Below are 17224 nucleotides of genomic sequence, written 5' to 3'. Positions count from 1 at the left end.
CTCCTATTTTAAGGCAAACAATGCAGGATTTTTTATGGCCAATTTTTCAGTCCTGAAAGACCAACTTCTTATTAGGAATCGTAAATCAGTCGGCCTTCACGAGGTGATCGTATCCTGCTGTTGAAGCACAGCTACGAGCACATTTACCTCAATCTTGCCCTTGTTCATCAATGGACAAGGGCATGCCTCCCCAGAGAGGAGAGGAGGCATGCAGTCCATTCCAGGATTATTTTCACTGTTTAACAGCGATGATAACTTTATTTGGTTCTGTTTGTAAATATAAACACTCAAACTACAGTGAAACAGCAGCCATTTAGCCGTGCTAACTAGCTTGGAGATAGTTACCTAAAACTTTTGTAAGATGATAGAAAAAGACATTTTACTAAATTCTACTAAAACTAAACCAGAACTGCATCTTTAAAAGGATTGCTAGCAGTAAAAACTCTGCCCATCTGACTGTTTAATCACATTAAAAAAAGAGAACTAGATCAGTAGATCAGTCCACTTCAGAGAAACAAAGTGGTGTAACAGTATGTCAGAGTGACATACCCTGTTTTTCAATGATAGTTTTATTTCTCTGTACATGGAAAATGATAAGTTTCACGTTTTATTCATCTTTACTTCTATACAGTAACATAATAGGTTCCTGTTTTGTTATATCACAAAAATAAGTTCAATAATTTGCACAAAAAAAAACATGTTTTGTTTGTTCAGTCAATATTTATTAATAGATAAAATGATGTACTGTAAAAATTATATATATATAATTCAATATATATATTAAAATCATTAAACATTTGATTAATTCATTAATCAATTACTTGCATCCCTTTTACTTATCGAGGTTTATGTAAATAAATTAGATTTATTAATAATAATAATAATATAAATTGAATGATCTCACATTGGAGAAATGTACCTCTGCATTTAACCCGTCCCCTTGGGGAGCAGTGGGCTGCCATCGTGGGGCGCACAGGGAACAGTGTGGGGTTAAGGTTCTTGCTCAGAGACCTAGAGTGGAGGCTGTGGAAGTGGGTTTCAAACTCACAACCTCAGGATTCCAAGCCCAATGCCCTAAACACTAGGCCGCCACTTCCCCCAATTCAGGGCTGTGAGAAACTAGAGCTGATTTAAAACCCAAATATGCTCTCATCACTTTCTATTAAAGGTCTTAAGGAAATGTTGGGATTCAGACAAGAGAAGCACGAGCAGGGCTACATTAAAGTGTAGTATAGTGAAGGATCTTCACAAATTTTGGAAGACCTGCCCAGTCCACTATAGAAAAAAAATGTACAAGCACAACCCTGTACCCGCTCCCAAGAGGGAATGCCTATTAAACTCATGCGAGTGCATGCAGAAGCCCATTTCTCCTTGTGCACGCTCTGTTTAAAAGTTGGTCTTTGCATCGCTCATGCAAGCTTACTTTGAACTTTGAACCTTACTGAACTCACCACCGGTAAGTGAAAATGGGGACGAGCACGTAAGACGGCTTACCCAAACAGGGTTTATACAGGAATTACTAACTGTAATTTAATGCTTTTTAATGATCTTAGTTCCTCGTTTTCCAGCTTCTTTTCCAAACATGCGGCTTTACCATCAACTGGGAGCAGTTCTATTTGATATAATATATCTGTTTTTATTCTTTTTTTTAAATAAAGCTTTTTAAATGCACCAATAATCACATTTAATGAATTTTAATGCCAATTAAGACCTTAATTTGAAAAGTAATAATTTGATGGCTTTTAATGTTTTCGATGATCGGACCTGAAAAAACAATATTCTCCACGATACCTTTAAGGTAGGACTGGATTCCTTATCTAAATTTAGTTGTTTTTTTCCTTTTCTCAAACGTGCTTCCCAAACTTTTTTTAAATCCTACATAATAAAGAAAACCTTTATATTCAAACACACAAACATGTCTGAAAGGAGCAGTTCAAAGCTGCAATTGTAGCATGGATCCAGCAGGTGGAGCTAGAGACCAACCATAAGGCTTTCGGCCTTGTTGCTGCTGCAGTNCAGTCGGCCTTCACGAGGTGATCGTATCCTGCTGTTGTAGCAGAGCTACGAGCACATTTACCTCAATCTGGCCCTTGTCCATTAATGGACAAGGGCCAATGAAAAGATGCTGGAAGAATGCCTGACGCCATCTGTTAAGCATGGTGGAGATAATGTGATGGTCTGGGGTTGCTTTGTGACCATTGAGCTGTTGTGGGAGCAGCTTCACCGTATGGTACTCAAGAAGTGCCCATCCAACCAATCCAACTTGTAGGAGCTGCTTCTGGAAGCGTGGGGTGCAATTTCTCCAGATTACCTCAACAAATTAACAGCTAAAATTCCAAAGGTCTGCAATGCTGTAATTGCTGCAAATGGAGGATTCTTTGATGAAAGCAAAGTTTGATGGGAAAAAAATCTTATTTCAAATACAAATCATTATTTCTAACCTTGTCAATGTCTTGACTCTATTTTCTATTCATTTTACAAAGTATGGTGGTGAATAAGTGTGACTTTTCAGGAAAACACCAAATTGTTTGGGTGACCCAAAACGTTTGAATGGTAATGTATATATATATATATATATATATATAGATAACACGGCAAAATCATCATATCATCTTTACAGTGGACAGGCTGCAGCCATTTCTCAAGTTCCTCGTTTTCCAGCTTCTTTTCTGAACATGCGGCCTTACAATCAACTGGGAGCAGTTCTATCTAGCAGTTATATCTGATACATCTGTTTTTATTCTGTTTTTTAAATAAAGCATTTTAAATGCACCAATAAGCACATTTAATGGATTTTAATGCCAATTCAGAACTTCATTTAAAAAGTAATAATTTGATGGCTTTTAATGATTTTGATGATCCGCCCTGAAAAAAAACTATATTCTCAACGATACCTTTAAGGTAGGACTGGATTCCTTATCTACATTTAGTTTCTGCTTTTTTTTTTTTTTTCTTTTCTCAAGCATGCTTCCCAAACTTTTTTTAAACCCTACATGATAAGAATACGTTTATATTCAAACACACCAACATGTTTGAAAGGAGCAGTTCAAAGCTGCAATTGTAGCATGGATCCAGCAGGTGGAGCTAGAGACCAACCATAAGGCTTTCGGCCTTGTTGCTGCTGCAGTGAAGCAGCTCAAAATGCAGATGTGGGAGTGATCAACAGTGAAGCTCAGGGTGGATCACAAGCAGACAAGAACCAGAGTTTAATAGAAAAAGCATCATGACAGCTTCGTCTTTTCGTTCTGAGGTTTGCCATTTGACTCAAACACACACTTACTGGCACACTTGGCAGGTGACGTCAGACTGCAGACCCCCTGTGAAGATTTGGTCAATGATGCAGTTACAGTGGTTTGGGTTGTTGGCTTTCTTCCCGTTGTCGTCTGTGGAGACACAGAGACGTATAAAATGTTTTATAAAAGCCATCCAGGTGAACTTTAACGTCCCACTCAAAAGTGAGACAGATCTGTCAGCCTGTGAACCGCGTTCCTCCCTCATCTCTGTTTTCACCTTTGCAGTGTCGGTGCAGCACGTCCAACGCCGCGATGAGGAACTCATGAGCGTCCTGCTGCTCGTAGCCAGCTAAGTGGCGGGCGTGGGTCCACACCAGGTGCAGGAGGCGAAACGGGATGTGAGGGGAGCGGTGGCCTGAGTAGAACTAGAGGGGCGAGGAGAACGGAGGAGATGAGAGCAAACTTTCCCTGTTAGGCCACTAAGAGAAAAAAGGAAGGATATTCACCTCCTGGAAGAGTTGGGACATCTCGCACACCAGACACGAGTTGCTCTGCATCTCACATTTGTGTCGGTCGGACAGGAAGAAGTCCCGTAGCAGCGGCGTGTGCGTCAGCGCCTGGACGATGCAATTCATGAAGCAAGTGTTGCCCAGGTTGATCAGACCACGCAGCCCTGAGGGAGAAAAACCGAGGGATTATCATCCCTCTGATGCCCACAGATTAGATCTGATACTATTTAAACACAAAGGCAAAGAATTAAAGGCAACCTGCAGACTAGAACTCACCAGATCACAAAAATATTTCACCCAAATTTGAAGATTTATAAAATTTTATTACATAAAAAAAGTGTAATTTACTTTTAGTTTAAATCATTTTAACACAAACCTATAATATAAACACATGATGCAGATTTGTTTGTATAATAATGCTTTTTTTATTTCAAATACATAATTGTGAGGTTTACGTTTTTATTGTTTATTCCATAATAATCGAGTCTCTTCATGCAATTTCAAGCTTTAGGAATTGAAATAAATACACTCATTAATTAGTTTACTTTTGAATAAGTATACTTTATTAATTGTAAATACCTAAAACTTATGATTATGCATTTCAAATAAATAAGCTTTATTATATAATTGAATACGCATCATGTAAGGTTTCTTTAAAAAAAAAGTGAGAATTAGTTATGTAATAAATAGGGCTGGTATTTTGGCCAAAGTCCTGAATCGATTCGATTTTGATTCATGCAGTTCTAAATCGATTTATTTCGATTCGATCTGTTTTTACATTTATGAAAGTGGTTCAACTGCGTTTCAAAATACTCATGTCTTTTAGATTTTAAGTCGTATTAAACACAAAGTGCAAACTTGTAAATCGGACAGTTTAAACTTGAGATGTGAACAAAACTGTCTTAGAAGAGCAAACTTGTTTGTGAAACGTGAGAAAGTGAAGCCTCACACAAGCGAGCAGACGTGAACAGCGGGGACACAGCAGACATGCATCTGCTGCATTATCTTCACTGCACAAACCATATTTGCAGAGTTGTCTGTAACAACTGCAGCCCCCGTTTGTTAATGTTTGCATTAACAAATTTGCAGCCGTCCGGCTAGAAGTCATCTTGGTGGTCTGTAGCATGAGATGTGAGGCGCCACTCATTATCAATGCAGTGGGAAGTCACCTTAATGTCACATATCCAGCACATTATCTTTATCTATTTTAAATCCAAAATGGTTCCAGACATCAGACTTCAGTGGGACAGCTTGCTGAGCGGTGTGTTACTTTGGTCAGCATTTGCACACACCTGCTCATTTGAATGTGAACGTCACACGCATTACTATAAAACCAATCGACCTCATTCCCTGCACATCCATTTTGCTAAAATGCAAAGGAACCGATCCAAAATCCATTGAATCGATTTTTTTTACCCAGTCCTAGTAATAAAATCTTAAAATTTGGGTGTAAAACATCATGACAGCAGTGGGAGGCAACAATCCCACTCAGTTTCACATTTATCAGAATTCTAGCATTCTATCACATTTATTGATCCCTGCAGAAAAAAATATTTAGTCAAAGTAAGGAAACGAAATCTGTAAAAAAAAAAAAAAAGAAATAAAGAAGGCTAATAAATATAGTCTTAATTTAAAAAACAACATATGTGGAAACATCTCCATGTAGTTGGATGGAGATCATTCAAACTAGCCATGTCAGTAGTTAGGGACAGCTGGTTCTGTTCAGAACGGACGGCGGCAGGGATGAACTATTCACTGATAAAACTGCAGAAAGGGGAACCAACTGTCACTCGTTGAGAGTAATGTCACCCCCCCCACCCATAATGGAGAGTTTGGTTCAACTGGATCTTAACATATAGTGGCTGAGGGATGCTGATCTTTCTCAGCATTAACTATATTTGTAACTATCATTTTTTAGTAGCATAAACAGGTTTCTACACTAAGCCCATGTTGTTATCCTGTAATAAGCTCTCCATCACTGCCTGCTGGAAGAGAAGCAGATATTTTTCCTACTGACTGAATCTTCTCAATATGCTTGTTTTCTATGTGAGCCCCAGGGACTGATAGGAGCCTGCCTGACTGAACACAGGCTGATGGACGATCAAACCTCAATGTGTTTACTGGATGCATGGAGAAACAGGGTGATAATTCACATCAGTTAGCAGATTTTACATTTGGCTTCTGTAACTCTGAGATCCATGAACAAAATCTAGGACATCTAATGGAAATTACATGAATCCTGTTTGTCATTAATCCAAATCAAAATTCAGAGCTTTGAGAAAACTGAGACCAAACATCATGATGAGCAGAAACACTGTTGTAATGAATCTACTGTTAGAGAATGTAGGTTCATACAGAAGATATAAAACCATCTGGTTTATTGTTTTTCTTATTCCATCTCCTGTTTGCTTCATGAGAAGCAACATTTCTATCAATATAGTAATAAAACGATTAAGTTTTTCGACACAGTCAAGAAACCCTATATATAGAGAAGTTGTATTTTTGAGGATTATCTTTATCATTGGGCCACAATTTTGTTCTCAATCAAACCAAAAGACTGCCTGATATCAAAGTTTCATATTTTTGGAATGCATGAATGATTAAATACTAAATTTGACTTTTGAAAATCCAATACCAAAAACGCCTAGAAGATGGCAAAAGTTCATCCATATCTAGTGTGAATGAGAGGTCGTGTTCTGCGAGGGAAGCACAAACCCTTATTTCTAACTCACATACACGGTCAGTTATTGACGCAGATAAATCAGCTTTTGCCGTAGCTCCCGGCAAACATGTAGTGTGCACGGCCGCACGAACAGCAGCTAGATGACCGGCGTCTAATTCATGTTTGCGTAGCACCTTTTTGCCGCTGGATGTGTAAATAAGTCCGTGCAATTCCGTTCTCTCCATTGTCCTTCTGTCCAAACTCAAAGTTTAATTAATTTATTTTTTTACTTTTAACACGTCTCTCCTTTGAATGGAGCCGTAAACGACGCAAGTTGACTTTCCCTTCAGCACTGTACCACCATCTATCTGGCGGTATGCTTTCCCAAGACCCGCCCCCTTCTTCTTCTGATTGGCTAATACTGTTAGTTTCAGAGCGCTTGTCTTTTTAGTTCTATTTACCCTCAATTTATTTTTTATAAATTTTTTTTTTTACCCATGGGCAATCACTAGAGGCCGGAAATCCAGCCTGAGGCCAGAATACTTTAATCCCTGCTTATCATTACCTCCAAAACCATCTTCCTGTGTTAAAACAGCCTAGTCAAAGTCTCAGCATGTAGAGCTATTCTGCAGGAAGGATAAGGCCAACAATAGGGGGGCGAGGTGCTTCCATCTGCCCTGATGAAGGACAAAGCACTTTCCCCGATGAGAGGGTGGAAATCAGGAGGAGGAGGCCGTCTGATGAGCAGCCAGGATTCTAACCCCCTCCTCGGTACCAATGATGTTAATAGCGCTGGGCACTTCTCTGCAAGCTGCTACAAGGTGATAAAAGGTTTGCCAGAACCAGTCAGTGCTGCACACAGCTACATAACATTCACTGATGCTGCACCGACTACAGCCCAAACATCAGCTAATGCCTCAAATAGACAGTTAATCTAGGAATACATCATCTGAATGCAGCAGGAAAATGGCTCCATCCATCAGGGCTAACAGCCAATGGAAGCCTTTAAATAAAACATCTAGGCTCTCCTCCTCAGCTGATCTCCAATCCATCTCGGACGAGGAGCTGATCAGGACAGCAATCTGCTCCTAATCCCTGACAGCTAAGAGTTCTGGGAGCACAGATGCACCAACCAATTGTACAGTTGGAGGTGATTCTCCTCCTCTTGGGATTGTGGCGAAGCAGCTCCAGCTCCCTCTTGGTGGGCTCCCACGTCGAATACTTTTCCCCGATGCCTGCAGCACAAATGGAAATGAGTTTAAACAAAATTTGCATGTATAAGTAATTTGTTTCTATTTTAGGACTTATAGAGGGAGGACTATTTGAATAACTCCTCACAACAGCATTGTGGGAAACTATAAAATCCACATTTAGTCAGAAACAGAAACTAAAACCAGTGAATGGAGCCTCATTTTTGGTGCTAGCTTTCAGTGTTACGTCTCTACTAGCTCCAAATCTACAGACTATCATACTCATTATTTCAAATTTGGCCAAATTTCCACCATGAGAATGTAAGAAAAGAACATTTCAAATCTTGTATAGATTCTCAATTGTATTCAATTCTGGCCTTTGACTAGGCCATTCTAAGACATGCCTTTGTTTTGAGCTAGACCATCACATTATAGGTGGGGGCGTATTTATGGGATCCCTACACACATCAGCTTGCGTTCGCCAGCTCATTAGTGCATTCAGCAGCAATTCCCTCAAAGATAACGTTGATTGCTGCTTTCTCATCTGTTATACATTGAAAAGGTTTTCTTTCATTTACTGATAAATGTTTCCCTTTCAAGATGAATTGTCGTGAGATTTGGGAATTTACAAACTCCCAAAAATACATCTTGAAAGAAATACAGAAATGTTTTGTACCGATGAAATGCAGTGACATGAATGACGTCAACCACAAAACTAAAGAGGAAGAAGAATTGAACTTTATTGTCATTACACTGTCACAAGTACAAAGCAACGAAATTCACTCTCTCTCACTCAATCTGTTTTATTATATCACAAAAATAAGTTCAATAATGTGCAAAAAAAAACAACAATTTTAGTTTGTTCAATCAATATTTATTAATAGATAAAATGATGTACTGTAAAAATTATATTTAGCTATTTGTGTTATGGAAAGATTATCTTAATACAGGAGGATTTTAAGAAAATGCTTATCAATGAATCCATTGATCAATGAAATAATTCAACATTAGATTTATTCATTAATCAATCACTTGCATTCCTAAAATATAGTTTTATTTATTGAGGTTTATGTAAATAAATGAGATTTATTAATAATCAAAATATAAATTTATTGATCTCACATTGGAGAAATGTACCACTGCATTTAACCCATCCCTTGTGGAGCAGTGGGCTGCCATTGTGCGGCGCCCAGGGAGCAGTGTGGGGTTAAGGGTCTTGCTCAGAGACCCAGAGTGGAAGCTGTAGGAGGTGTTTCTGCATCCATGTTATACATTGAATTTTTAAATAGAAAAATATGAAAAAAATAGAACATTTTTCCATTTTAAAATCTGAAGTAGAGAACGACAATCGCTCAGTTTGGTATATAGACAATTTCCTGATTCACATATTTTATAAAACACCTGAACTGACCGTTTGTTATTTTCTTTCTTTTTTCTGTGTTCTAATGAGAGCAGTGGGCTTTATGCTGCCCTGCAAGGCTTTAAACCTGGGTTTGAATGGAGACTAAGCCATTCTCAAGCACATATCAAGGTGCTCATTTTGAGCCTGGATCCATATTTATTTTTGATTCTGGTCATGGTGGAGAATCCTGCTTCACAGCAGCAGGTTGAGCCAAACATACTCTAAATGTGCAGGTTCATCTTAGAGCACCATTTCACTTTTTTTTCACCAGTTCACGGTGCTTCTTCCAGCAGTCCACACTTTCTTTCACTTTTTCTGATCATCTTCTCCTTGTTTCCCATCACTCGGCTTGCCACAGGTTTGCCTGCTGTGTCTAAAAGTAGCAGCAGCAGCAACCCAGACTGACAGCAGCTCATTGGATAATTTGAATCAGGTGTGGCCTGGTGCCGTAGGGCTTTACCGTATAAACAGGGGAAGCGGTGCAAGTGAAATTAGACACTGCCGTCAGACAACATTTATAAATGTTCAAAATCAGGTTGGGTCTGGATTAGCCAGCAGGTGGGTCCAGATCCGGACCGTGGTCCGCTAATCCGTGACCTCTGCATTAGACCACCACTCCCCTGCTGAGGCAAAAAAAAAAACAGAGCTGTGCCTATTTTGCGCGGAATATCCTCCATTCCTTACTTCAAACATGATCAAAACAACAGCTACTGATGCTGCGATTGGCTAAAAGCTTGACATGGCAGGAAAGTTCCGCTTGGTGATTTACCCAATCAGCTCCAAGGATTTAACTGAATGTCTTTCCTTTTGCGAACACTTTCCGCAGGAAAAGTGTGGAGAATCCAAACTGAGCTACACTGATCAATCTGGCTTATATGAAGTTAAATAAATGTTACTTTTGTCCTTTTTATCATGTAAACAGAGAGATAAACCAACATTGGCCTTAAAATTCGCTCAAGAAAAACATAAATCAGCAGAACATATTAGGGACGTTTAAACTGATGTGGAAATAATCAACATCAGCTCAAAAAGCTGCATCAGTCGAGCTGTTTCTCACTAATGGACTGGTTGTGTTCAGTGCTGAAGTACCTTGCATTTTCCAGGCTTTCCTCTGCTCCTCTTTGGACATTTGCTCCATCTCTTTGTCATAAATGTAGTCTTGGCACATAAAGCAGTAAATTCCCCCATACAGCAGGTCGATAGCTGGAGGATGGAGAGAGAGACAGAAGGATATCAAAAGGCAATGCATAAATCCTCTTCATGCAAAAGCAAAGAGGGTTTTGGTTTACTGGACAGTGAGGAAGATAATGTTTGTGCAAAATGCGCGAAGCCGCTTCCTATCAATAATCTGCAACCATTTGAAACAACACACACCCTGAAATCTGAGGAAGAAGAAACTCAAGTGTTTACAGAAGTCAAACACATCCTCTACGCCCCTTCCCTCCTTTCTCATCCCCTCTTCTGCAACCTACGTTTACCTGTTTAAGGTTGCCATAACAACCAGCATGTGGGCCTCTCAGCAGCCGACCTTTGCAGATATGGAGGAAAAATAAGAAACAGAAAAACTACAGGATAGAAGGAAAGGACTCAAGAAAGATCTGGAACGAAGAAGGTGCAGTTGATGAAAATCCTTGAACGTTTATCCGTATCGATGGGGGTCACTGGGTAACCATGGGAACAAGAGGGCCAAAGACAAGAGGATGGGGATGCAGAAAAGCCTACATGATGCAGCAAACAAAAATGGTTGAAATAGGGAGGTAAAGGACGAAAGGAGATTTATTTAATATCTGCAGGTTTCATGGGGTTTGTTAAGGATGCTTAATTACTCTGTCGCCGCTCTGCAGAGATCTGTCCTTTTCTCTGCTTCTTAACCATTTTAAAGCACATAATTCAGCAGATAACCTAATTAAACTTACAATTATACTCAGTGGGGAGTGCCACGTTGCACACAGCAGGAGGTCTTCCTGAGCAGAACGATAACTCAGCGTGGGGGAAAGGGGGGGTGGGGGTGGTACCATACATAGGTTTCTCAAAATCTGCCAATTCTAGATACTCTCTCAGCTCCTCGCTGCCACGCTCACCTCCAGAAAGGGAAGAATGAAGACCCTGAAGGTGCATCGCACATTTACATCACCAGGATGATGCTCTGGCTAAAGATTTAAAGCACCTTTTATTGCATCTTTATTACGGCTGACATACATCTAGCCTTCAGATACGATAAAAAATGCAACTCCAGAGGCAATTGTTAGTGACTTGAGTCTAAATGTGTCTGAGGCCATGTTTTGTGGTTAACAGAAACCACAATGACCGCTGAGTTCTCTGAGAACGGCACCGATTCTAAGGGAAGCTTTTTAAAAACATCCAGGTTGCAGGAATCTTTCTGTACGTCTGTAAATCCGACAGAGCCGCACTACAATACCTACACATTAAACAGGAGGCATTTATACACGTACAAATGTTGACTTTTAAAAACCATATCACCTAGTTGTATGGCAGGAAGACCACACCCCTTTTAATGCTTTGACTAGTGTTTGCATCAAGACTGAATAAAATTTTGTCATATAGGGAGGTTAACTAATAATCAACTGGTTTAATTGATTCAAATGCGTCACATCTAAACAACTGATAAAATGCACATGAATTTAATTTCCCTTTGGGATTAAAAAGTGTTCTGGAATTGAATTGAGCAGAACTTCTCTCAGTGTAACTACCACTATCCACTAGAGTGTCGCTGGTTATTCTTAAGGCCAATTCATGTTTCTGACGCATAACCTCTGCAAGCTTCAAATGTGTCTCTGTGAAAAAAATCCTGACTACGCATCGGACGGTCACACACCCGCGCAGACCTCAAGTGGAAGTGTGCAGACAAAAAGCAGCTGTGATTGGTCCTTGGTATGCCTTTCCGGCTGTCTGTGTGGTCGTCCTTCTCGATTCGGTGGTCGGACGCGCCATTTTTAAAAAGTTCACACGAGTTTTCGAATAGGCTTCCCCTTGCGCTTTGGCGGGAAACTGTGCGTCCCTTGAAATTCCAGACCAATGGTGCAGAAGCATACCAGCAAAAGCGACATTTGATGTGTGCGTTTGCAGAAGTCTTATCAGCCCTTTAAGTGGAACCTTAGCGGTATTTGGAGAAGTAACTCCAGAGCAGAGGTATGCCAGAGCTGAAATATTAATGTTTTTTGATTGTATTTTCTCCTAAGGTTGATGCGTTTTACTTTGAATTGTGCCTCTCCTCCCGTCAGGCCCGTAAAATTGCTCCTCAGTTTCTGTGTAGTCTCATTAAAATTGAAATGGAAAATGGTCTGTCCTTGTATAGCAGCTTTTCAGGGCGGTAGACTTGACCAAGGAGCTGTACACTACATTCAGTCATTAACTCACACACTAATGGTGGGGAGCTAAATTGTAGCCACAGCTGCCCTGGGGCTCAGTGACAGAAGCGAGGCTGCAGTGCGCAATCAGGAGGCAACGTGGGTGAAGCTTCTTGCCCAAGGACACAACGCCGTGCGCCTTCAGGGGCCACATGGGGGTGTCCACATCATCTTCTAAAAACAGCACAACTCACCAGTGGGCTGAGATTGGACTTTTATTTTATTCTGCTGCCCTTCTCTTTTAATCATTGATAGAGCATTTTAATCATACAGACCATTTAAGCATTTACAGGTGCTGGTCATAAAATTAGAATATCATGAAAAAGTAGATTGATTTCAGTAATTCCATTTAAAAAGTGAAACTTGTATATTATATNTATATAAAAAACGCGCCCTATAGTCCGGTGCGCCTTATGTGTGTGTTAAATACAGAAATGGGACACATAACTGAGAGTGCGCCTTTTAGTCCGGTGCGCCTTATGGTCGTGAAAATACGGTAGCCAATTTTTATTATCATTTTGTATACAAAAGAAATTCCCATTCCATAATGTTCTCATCAGGGGCTGCTCAGTGCAGGAAGAAGGTCTCAGGTTCGCTCCCCGGGGTCTTTCTGCATGGAGTTTGCATGTTCTTCCTGAGAATGCTTGGATTCTCTCCGGAAACCCCTGCTTCCTCACACAGTCCAAAAACATGACTGTTAGGTTAATTGACTTCTCTAAATTCTCCTTTTTGTCCTGGTTGTTTGTCCTATTTTTCTCTGTGTTGCCCTGCGATGGATTGGCGACCTGTCCAGAGTGGACCCTGCCTCTCACCCGTAGACAGCTGGAGATAGGCACCAGCACCCATCGCAACCCCAGCAGGGATAAGCGTGACGGAAAATGGATGGATGAATCAGTTCTTACCAATGGGCTGTTATGCTGAAAATCAAGTAAAATTTTTTATGAGCGAATCTTTGGGCTTACTGCATACCAGAATTCAGCAGACACTGGTCACACTAAAACATTTAGAATTACAGTGGAACTATGCCGATACCCAGACTTACAATGACTTCCACACAAAAAAATGGGTTTTAAGCACATTTACCTTCTTATTTACAAATGTGCGCAAGGGTGATGACGTCATACACGCGCCGCTTTGTTTTTAAAACATATAAATATAAAAATATAACCATGGATGTCTGGGGGACAGTGATTCGCCTACATGTTATGAATGCTGGCGTACCATAAAGAATAAATTATGAACAGTTTAGTTTCTGCCTTCAAGTCGTTGCCCATAGGAAGACGTTACTTGGATATAACCTAACGGAATATCTTCAGAACAGCTCCAAATGACACAAAACTCATATGGGTGAGTAGAACATGATGGAATACCGTAAAATCAAGTGGCCAAATGTTAAAAAAAATGGCATTCCCCCTTAAGGTCGTCATTGGTTCCCAGAAGAAGGCAGGTGAAAACGCTCCAGCAGTGACAGCAGACAGCAAGCTTTAAAATATCCTGGTGAGTGAATGTGTTTTTGTCTTTCAGATGCGCTGAGGGAAACAAAGTGGTGTCACCGGTCGCTTTAAAGTGGAAGTTAAATGCCTAACACCTCTAGTAGCTAAAAGTTTACATTAATATCCATTCATATTCAGATATTTTCAGCAGTTGGGTTTCATACGTCATCAAATAGATGTTTATCCTTTTTGCACCCTATATTTATTTAAATAACATCCAATCAATATTTGGTTTATCACAGCTTGTTCTGTCCTTGAGGGACTATCAGGGGGGTAGGACAAAGAAAAACAACTGATCCCTACGTCTTTACTCAAATTCATACAAAGATATCATTTAGGCTCCAGAATCCATCCTTGGCTGTGGAAATATGCCAAGACAGCAGCCTTTGTGTGGGCAAGTTGGTTCAGTTCCTGAAACAAAGCCCCAGACAGCTTTAAGGAGGTATGTTTTACTGCGCTGTAGGGATTTACCTTCCTCCCACAGGCACCTCTGAATGAAGCAATTAGCTTTACAATAATAATAAAAAGAGAAACATCAAATAACAACATGGTGCAGCTAATCTTCATTATCCATCAACCTATCCATTAGTCACGTCACCAACGCTTGTTTCTTCAAATGGGCTACATGGGTCCAAATACACCAGTGACATCATTATTCACCCCCTGAGGTTAATCTCTCTGTGAAAGGTGTTGCAATTATGTTGCACAGGCTTGCATAAGAGCTCCTAACTATGTGGCTCTTGATAAAGTGCCTCTCAACGCTGCCAGTGTGTCACCCTGAGGTTGGAGTGTGTTCAAACATTAACAACCTCCTTATACACCAACACACCCTGATAAACAGAAGGTGAAGCAGGACTTATAAACAGCTGCTAAAAACATCTAGAAGAGCGGTGTTTCTTAGCATGGCTCAGGGTAGCATTAGACCACCCTGTGGTTCATTCAGGTAGGGAGAGCAACATTTCAAACAGACAACAGGAAGGCTTAATGGAGTGCAGCAAGGTTGATTTTTGTACCACATCCAAGATGATCTAACTATCTACTGCATAGAGATTAGGAAACATCTAAATATAATAAGATCCAGCTCACTAGAACCTCTGCTAATTACACAGATTTGTTGTCTGCTGTTTTACATACTAATTTACATACAGCAGGAGGTGGATGAGGGAGACTGTGTGGTCATACCCAGGTTATGCCTTTTGCTCTTGGCGTGTTCATGGATGTGTTTTTTGGAGAAGCAGGCAAAGAAGACACAGTAGAGGCAGGAGTGGAGTCTGTTGAGGTGGGCTCCGCACATGTGACAGATGCATGACTTGGCCTGCAAAAGTAGAAAGAGGTGAGTTTGGGACAGAAAAGGCAGTGGGTAAGATATTCGACAAAAACTATCACCAAAGCGGACAGCAGCACATCATGTAGGGTAAAAAAAATAACAATAAAAGAGCAAAGTTGCAGCTATAATCCGCTCATCCTAAATACTAAACTTGAAAAATGTGAAGAATTGATTCAAAATGTTGGTTTTCTAAAGAAGATTCGCCCAAAAAACATCTGAACTTTACGTTCAAACTGCAAATAAAAGATCCTCTGTGCCAAAAAGCGAGGGAGGGAGATGTGAGGCGTGCATGGAGCGTAGATTGCAGCAGTTCAAAAGCATGCAGATGATATGCTGGCATGAATATCAGAAGAAATGCATAATGCTGGGAAAAAAAGAAGGGAGGGAAGAATAAGAGGAACACAGATGGAGGAGGGGAAGGCATGCATGGAGAAGGTGAAATGTAAGCCTTTGTGCATTGATAAAGTGAAAGCTGCTGGAAGAGACGCATGCGAACGAGGCTGCAGAAATAGAGTATTATGAACAAAAAAAAAAAGATTGCTGTATGTGGTGTCAAAATAGGCTTCAAAATGCACAGACTGAAAAAAATAAATGCTCTGGAAAACCCCAGAGTGAAAAAAAACTTGTTTAAATCGAAAAGTGGGTCATGGGAAACTGAGGCTCACCGATGCATGTGGGAACTGAAGGGTTTGCTGCGTGTTCTGTGGTCGAACATTGGGAAAATATATTAAAGGCATGATGATGTTTCTACACATTATTAGGCGGACGGACAAACACCGATGGAGAAGTGTCGCCTGGTCAGAGGACGGGGTCTGCATTATAAACCTGCCTTGTGTTGCGCTAAAGTATTTCTCCTACCTAAAACCCTCTGCCTCAACATATTACATCACTTCCATGTTGTTTTGTTTTTTTATGGGGTTGTAGTGGTGAACAAGCTTTAAAAAAAAAAGAACACGACCAAAACAATCCATGTGTCTTACATGCAGAAAACTGTGTGGTGGTAGCATCGTGCTATAGGGGGGATTTCTCTGACAGGGACAGAGAAGGAGGTTTGAGGGATACGTGGAGATAAGTATGGATCTAGAAACACGATGAGAGACGACAAAGGAGTGAAAACTGGAGAGGAGGGTTAAAAAAAGGAAAGCTGAATATTTCAATATTTTACATCCTTTAAATGATGCAAACGACTGCATTATTTGCAGGATTCTGCAGACATTCGGGGACTGAAAACACTCAGGCCTGGTTTGGCTCTACTGGCTCCACTCTGAACTTTTTTGTGACCATTTTGGGACCAAGAAATGGAAACCACAGAGTCTAACAATGAGATGCAGGCTTCCCAGAGCATCACCAGCAGACTTAAACAACCTGCAGGTTTCGGTCAAAGTTCTCCATCAGCACCAAATCCTGCAGCTGACGTTCATACACACATTGCTTCCAGTGTGCTTCATAAAACCACTTAGAAAAGATGAGTTGGCAATGATGTCCGCCGGCAAAAAAGCTGGTAGACACCAAAATACCTTTAGGGTGGAACTTGATGGAAAGCTTTCTGTTCTGTTTAATTATCTTATTCTATTTTTTTTTTACAAAGTAATTATGGAGTATTTTTGTGTTTTTATTAAATTCAAGAAAAAGTCATCTGAAAGCAGAAAATAATTTCGAAAGTGGGATCAATATATATAAAAAAAACAAGTTTTCACGCTGATAGCAAAAAAACTGATGCTATTTGAGACTGACAAAAAAGCTTTGAGAAAATATTTTCTCATTTAATAAAAGATAAACTGACATTTGGAAAACGATTATTAAATGTTTTTCCTCTCTCTCTCAAAACCACCAATCAGCTGTCAGTTCTGTTGAGACTGACCAATAGGAGCACAGGCCCGCTGTTCTGTCAGATGAGCAAACCCACAGTCAATACCCCTTTATCCCTGCAGTTTATCCCCGTTTTTCCCCTTAGTTTATCCCTTTAGTTTAGTACCAAAAATACACTTTAAACCACCTAAATGGGCGTGTATCCCTTTAGTCATGTACGAAAAAAAAAAC

The 17224-nt window shown here is 40.2% G+C and overlaps 1 protein-coding gene across 1 annotated transcript in view; it reads right to left on the bottom strand.

Annotated features, from left to right (window-relative positions):
* LOC107090321 (ubiquitin carboxyl-terminal hydrolase 22-like) overlaps window positions 1–17224 on the bottom strand; it is a 31656-nt gene that overhangs the window by 10195 nt on the left and 4237 nt on the right. Inside the window, exons 2-7 of the mRNA XM_015383636.1 lie at window positions 15040–15172; window positions 10086–10199; window positions 7538–7639; window positions 3740–3906; window positions 3511–3658; window positions 3281–3383 (exon numbers count right to left, since the gene is read on the bottom strand). Coding sequence (XP_015239122.1) covers window positions 3281–3383; window positions 3511–3658; window positions 3740–3906; window positions 7538–7639; window positions 10086–10199; window positions 15040–15172 — 767 coding nt within the window. The remainder of the gene's footprint in view (window positions 1–3280; window positions 3384–3510; window positions 3659–3739; window positions 3907–7537; window positions 7640–10085; window positions 10200–15039; window positions 15173–17224) is intronic.

The sequence above is a fragment of the Cyprinodon variegatus genome, unplaced genomic scaffold, assembly GCF_000732505.1.
Source record: "Cyprinodon variegatus isolate N-32 unplaced genomic scaffold, C_variegatus-1.0 Scaffold290, whole genome shotgun sequence".
NCBI classification, from domain to species: Eukaryota; Metazoa; Chordata; class Actinopteri; order Cyprinodontiformes; family Cyprinodontidae; genus Cyprinodon; species Cyprinodon variegatus.
The sequence above is the reverse complement of the archived record's forward strand: the minus strand, read 5'-3'. Positions and strand labels throughout refer to the sequence as shown.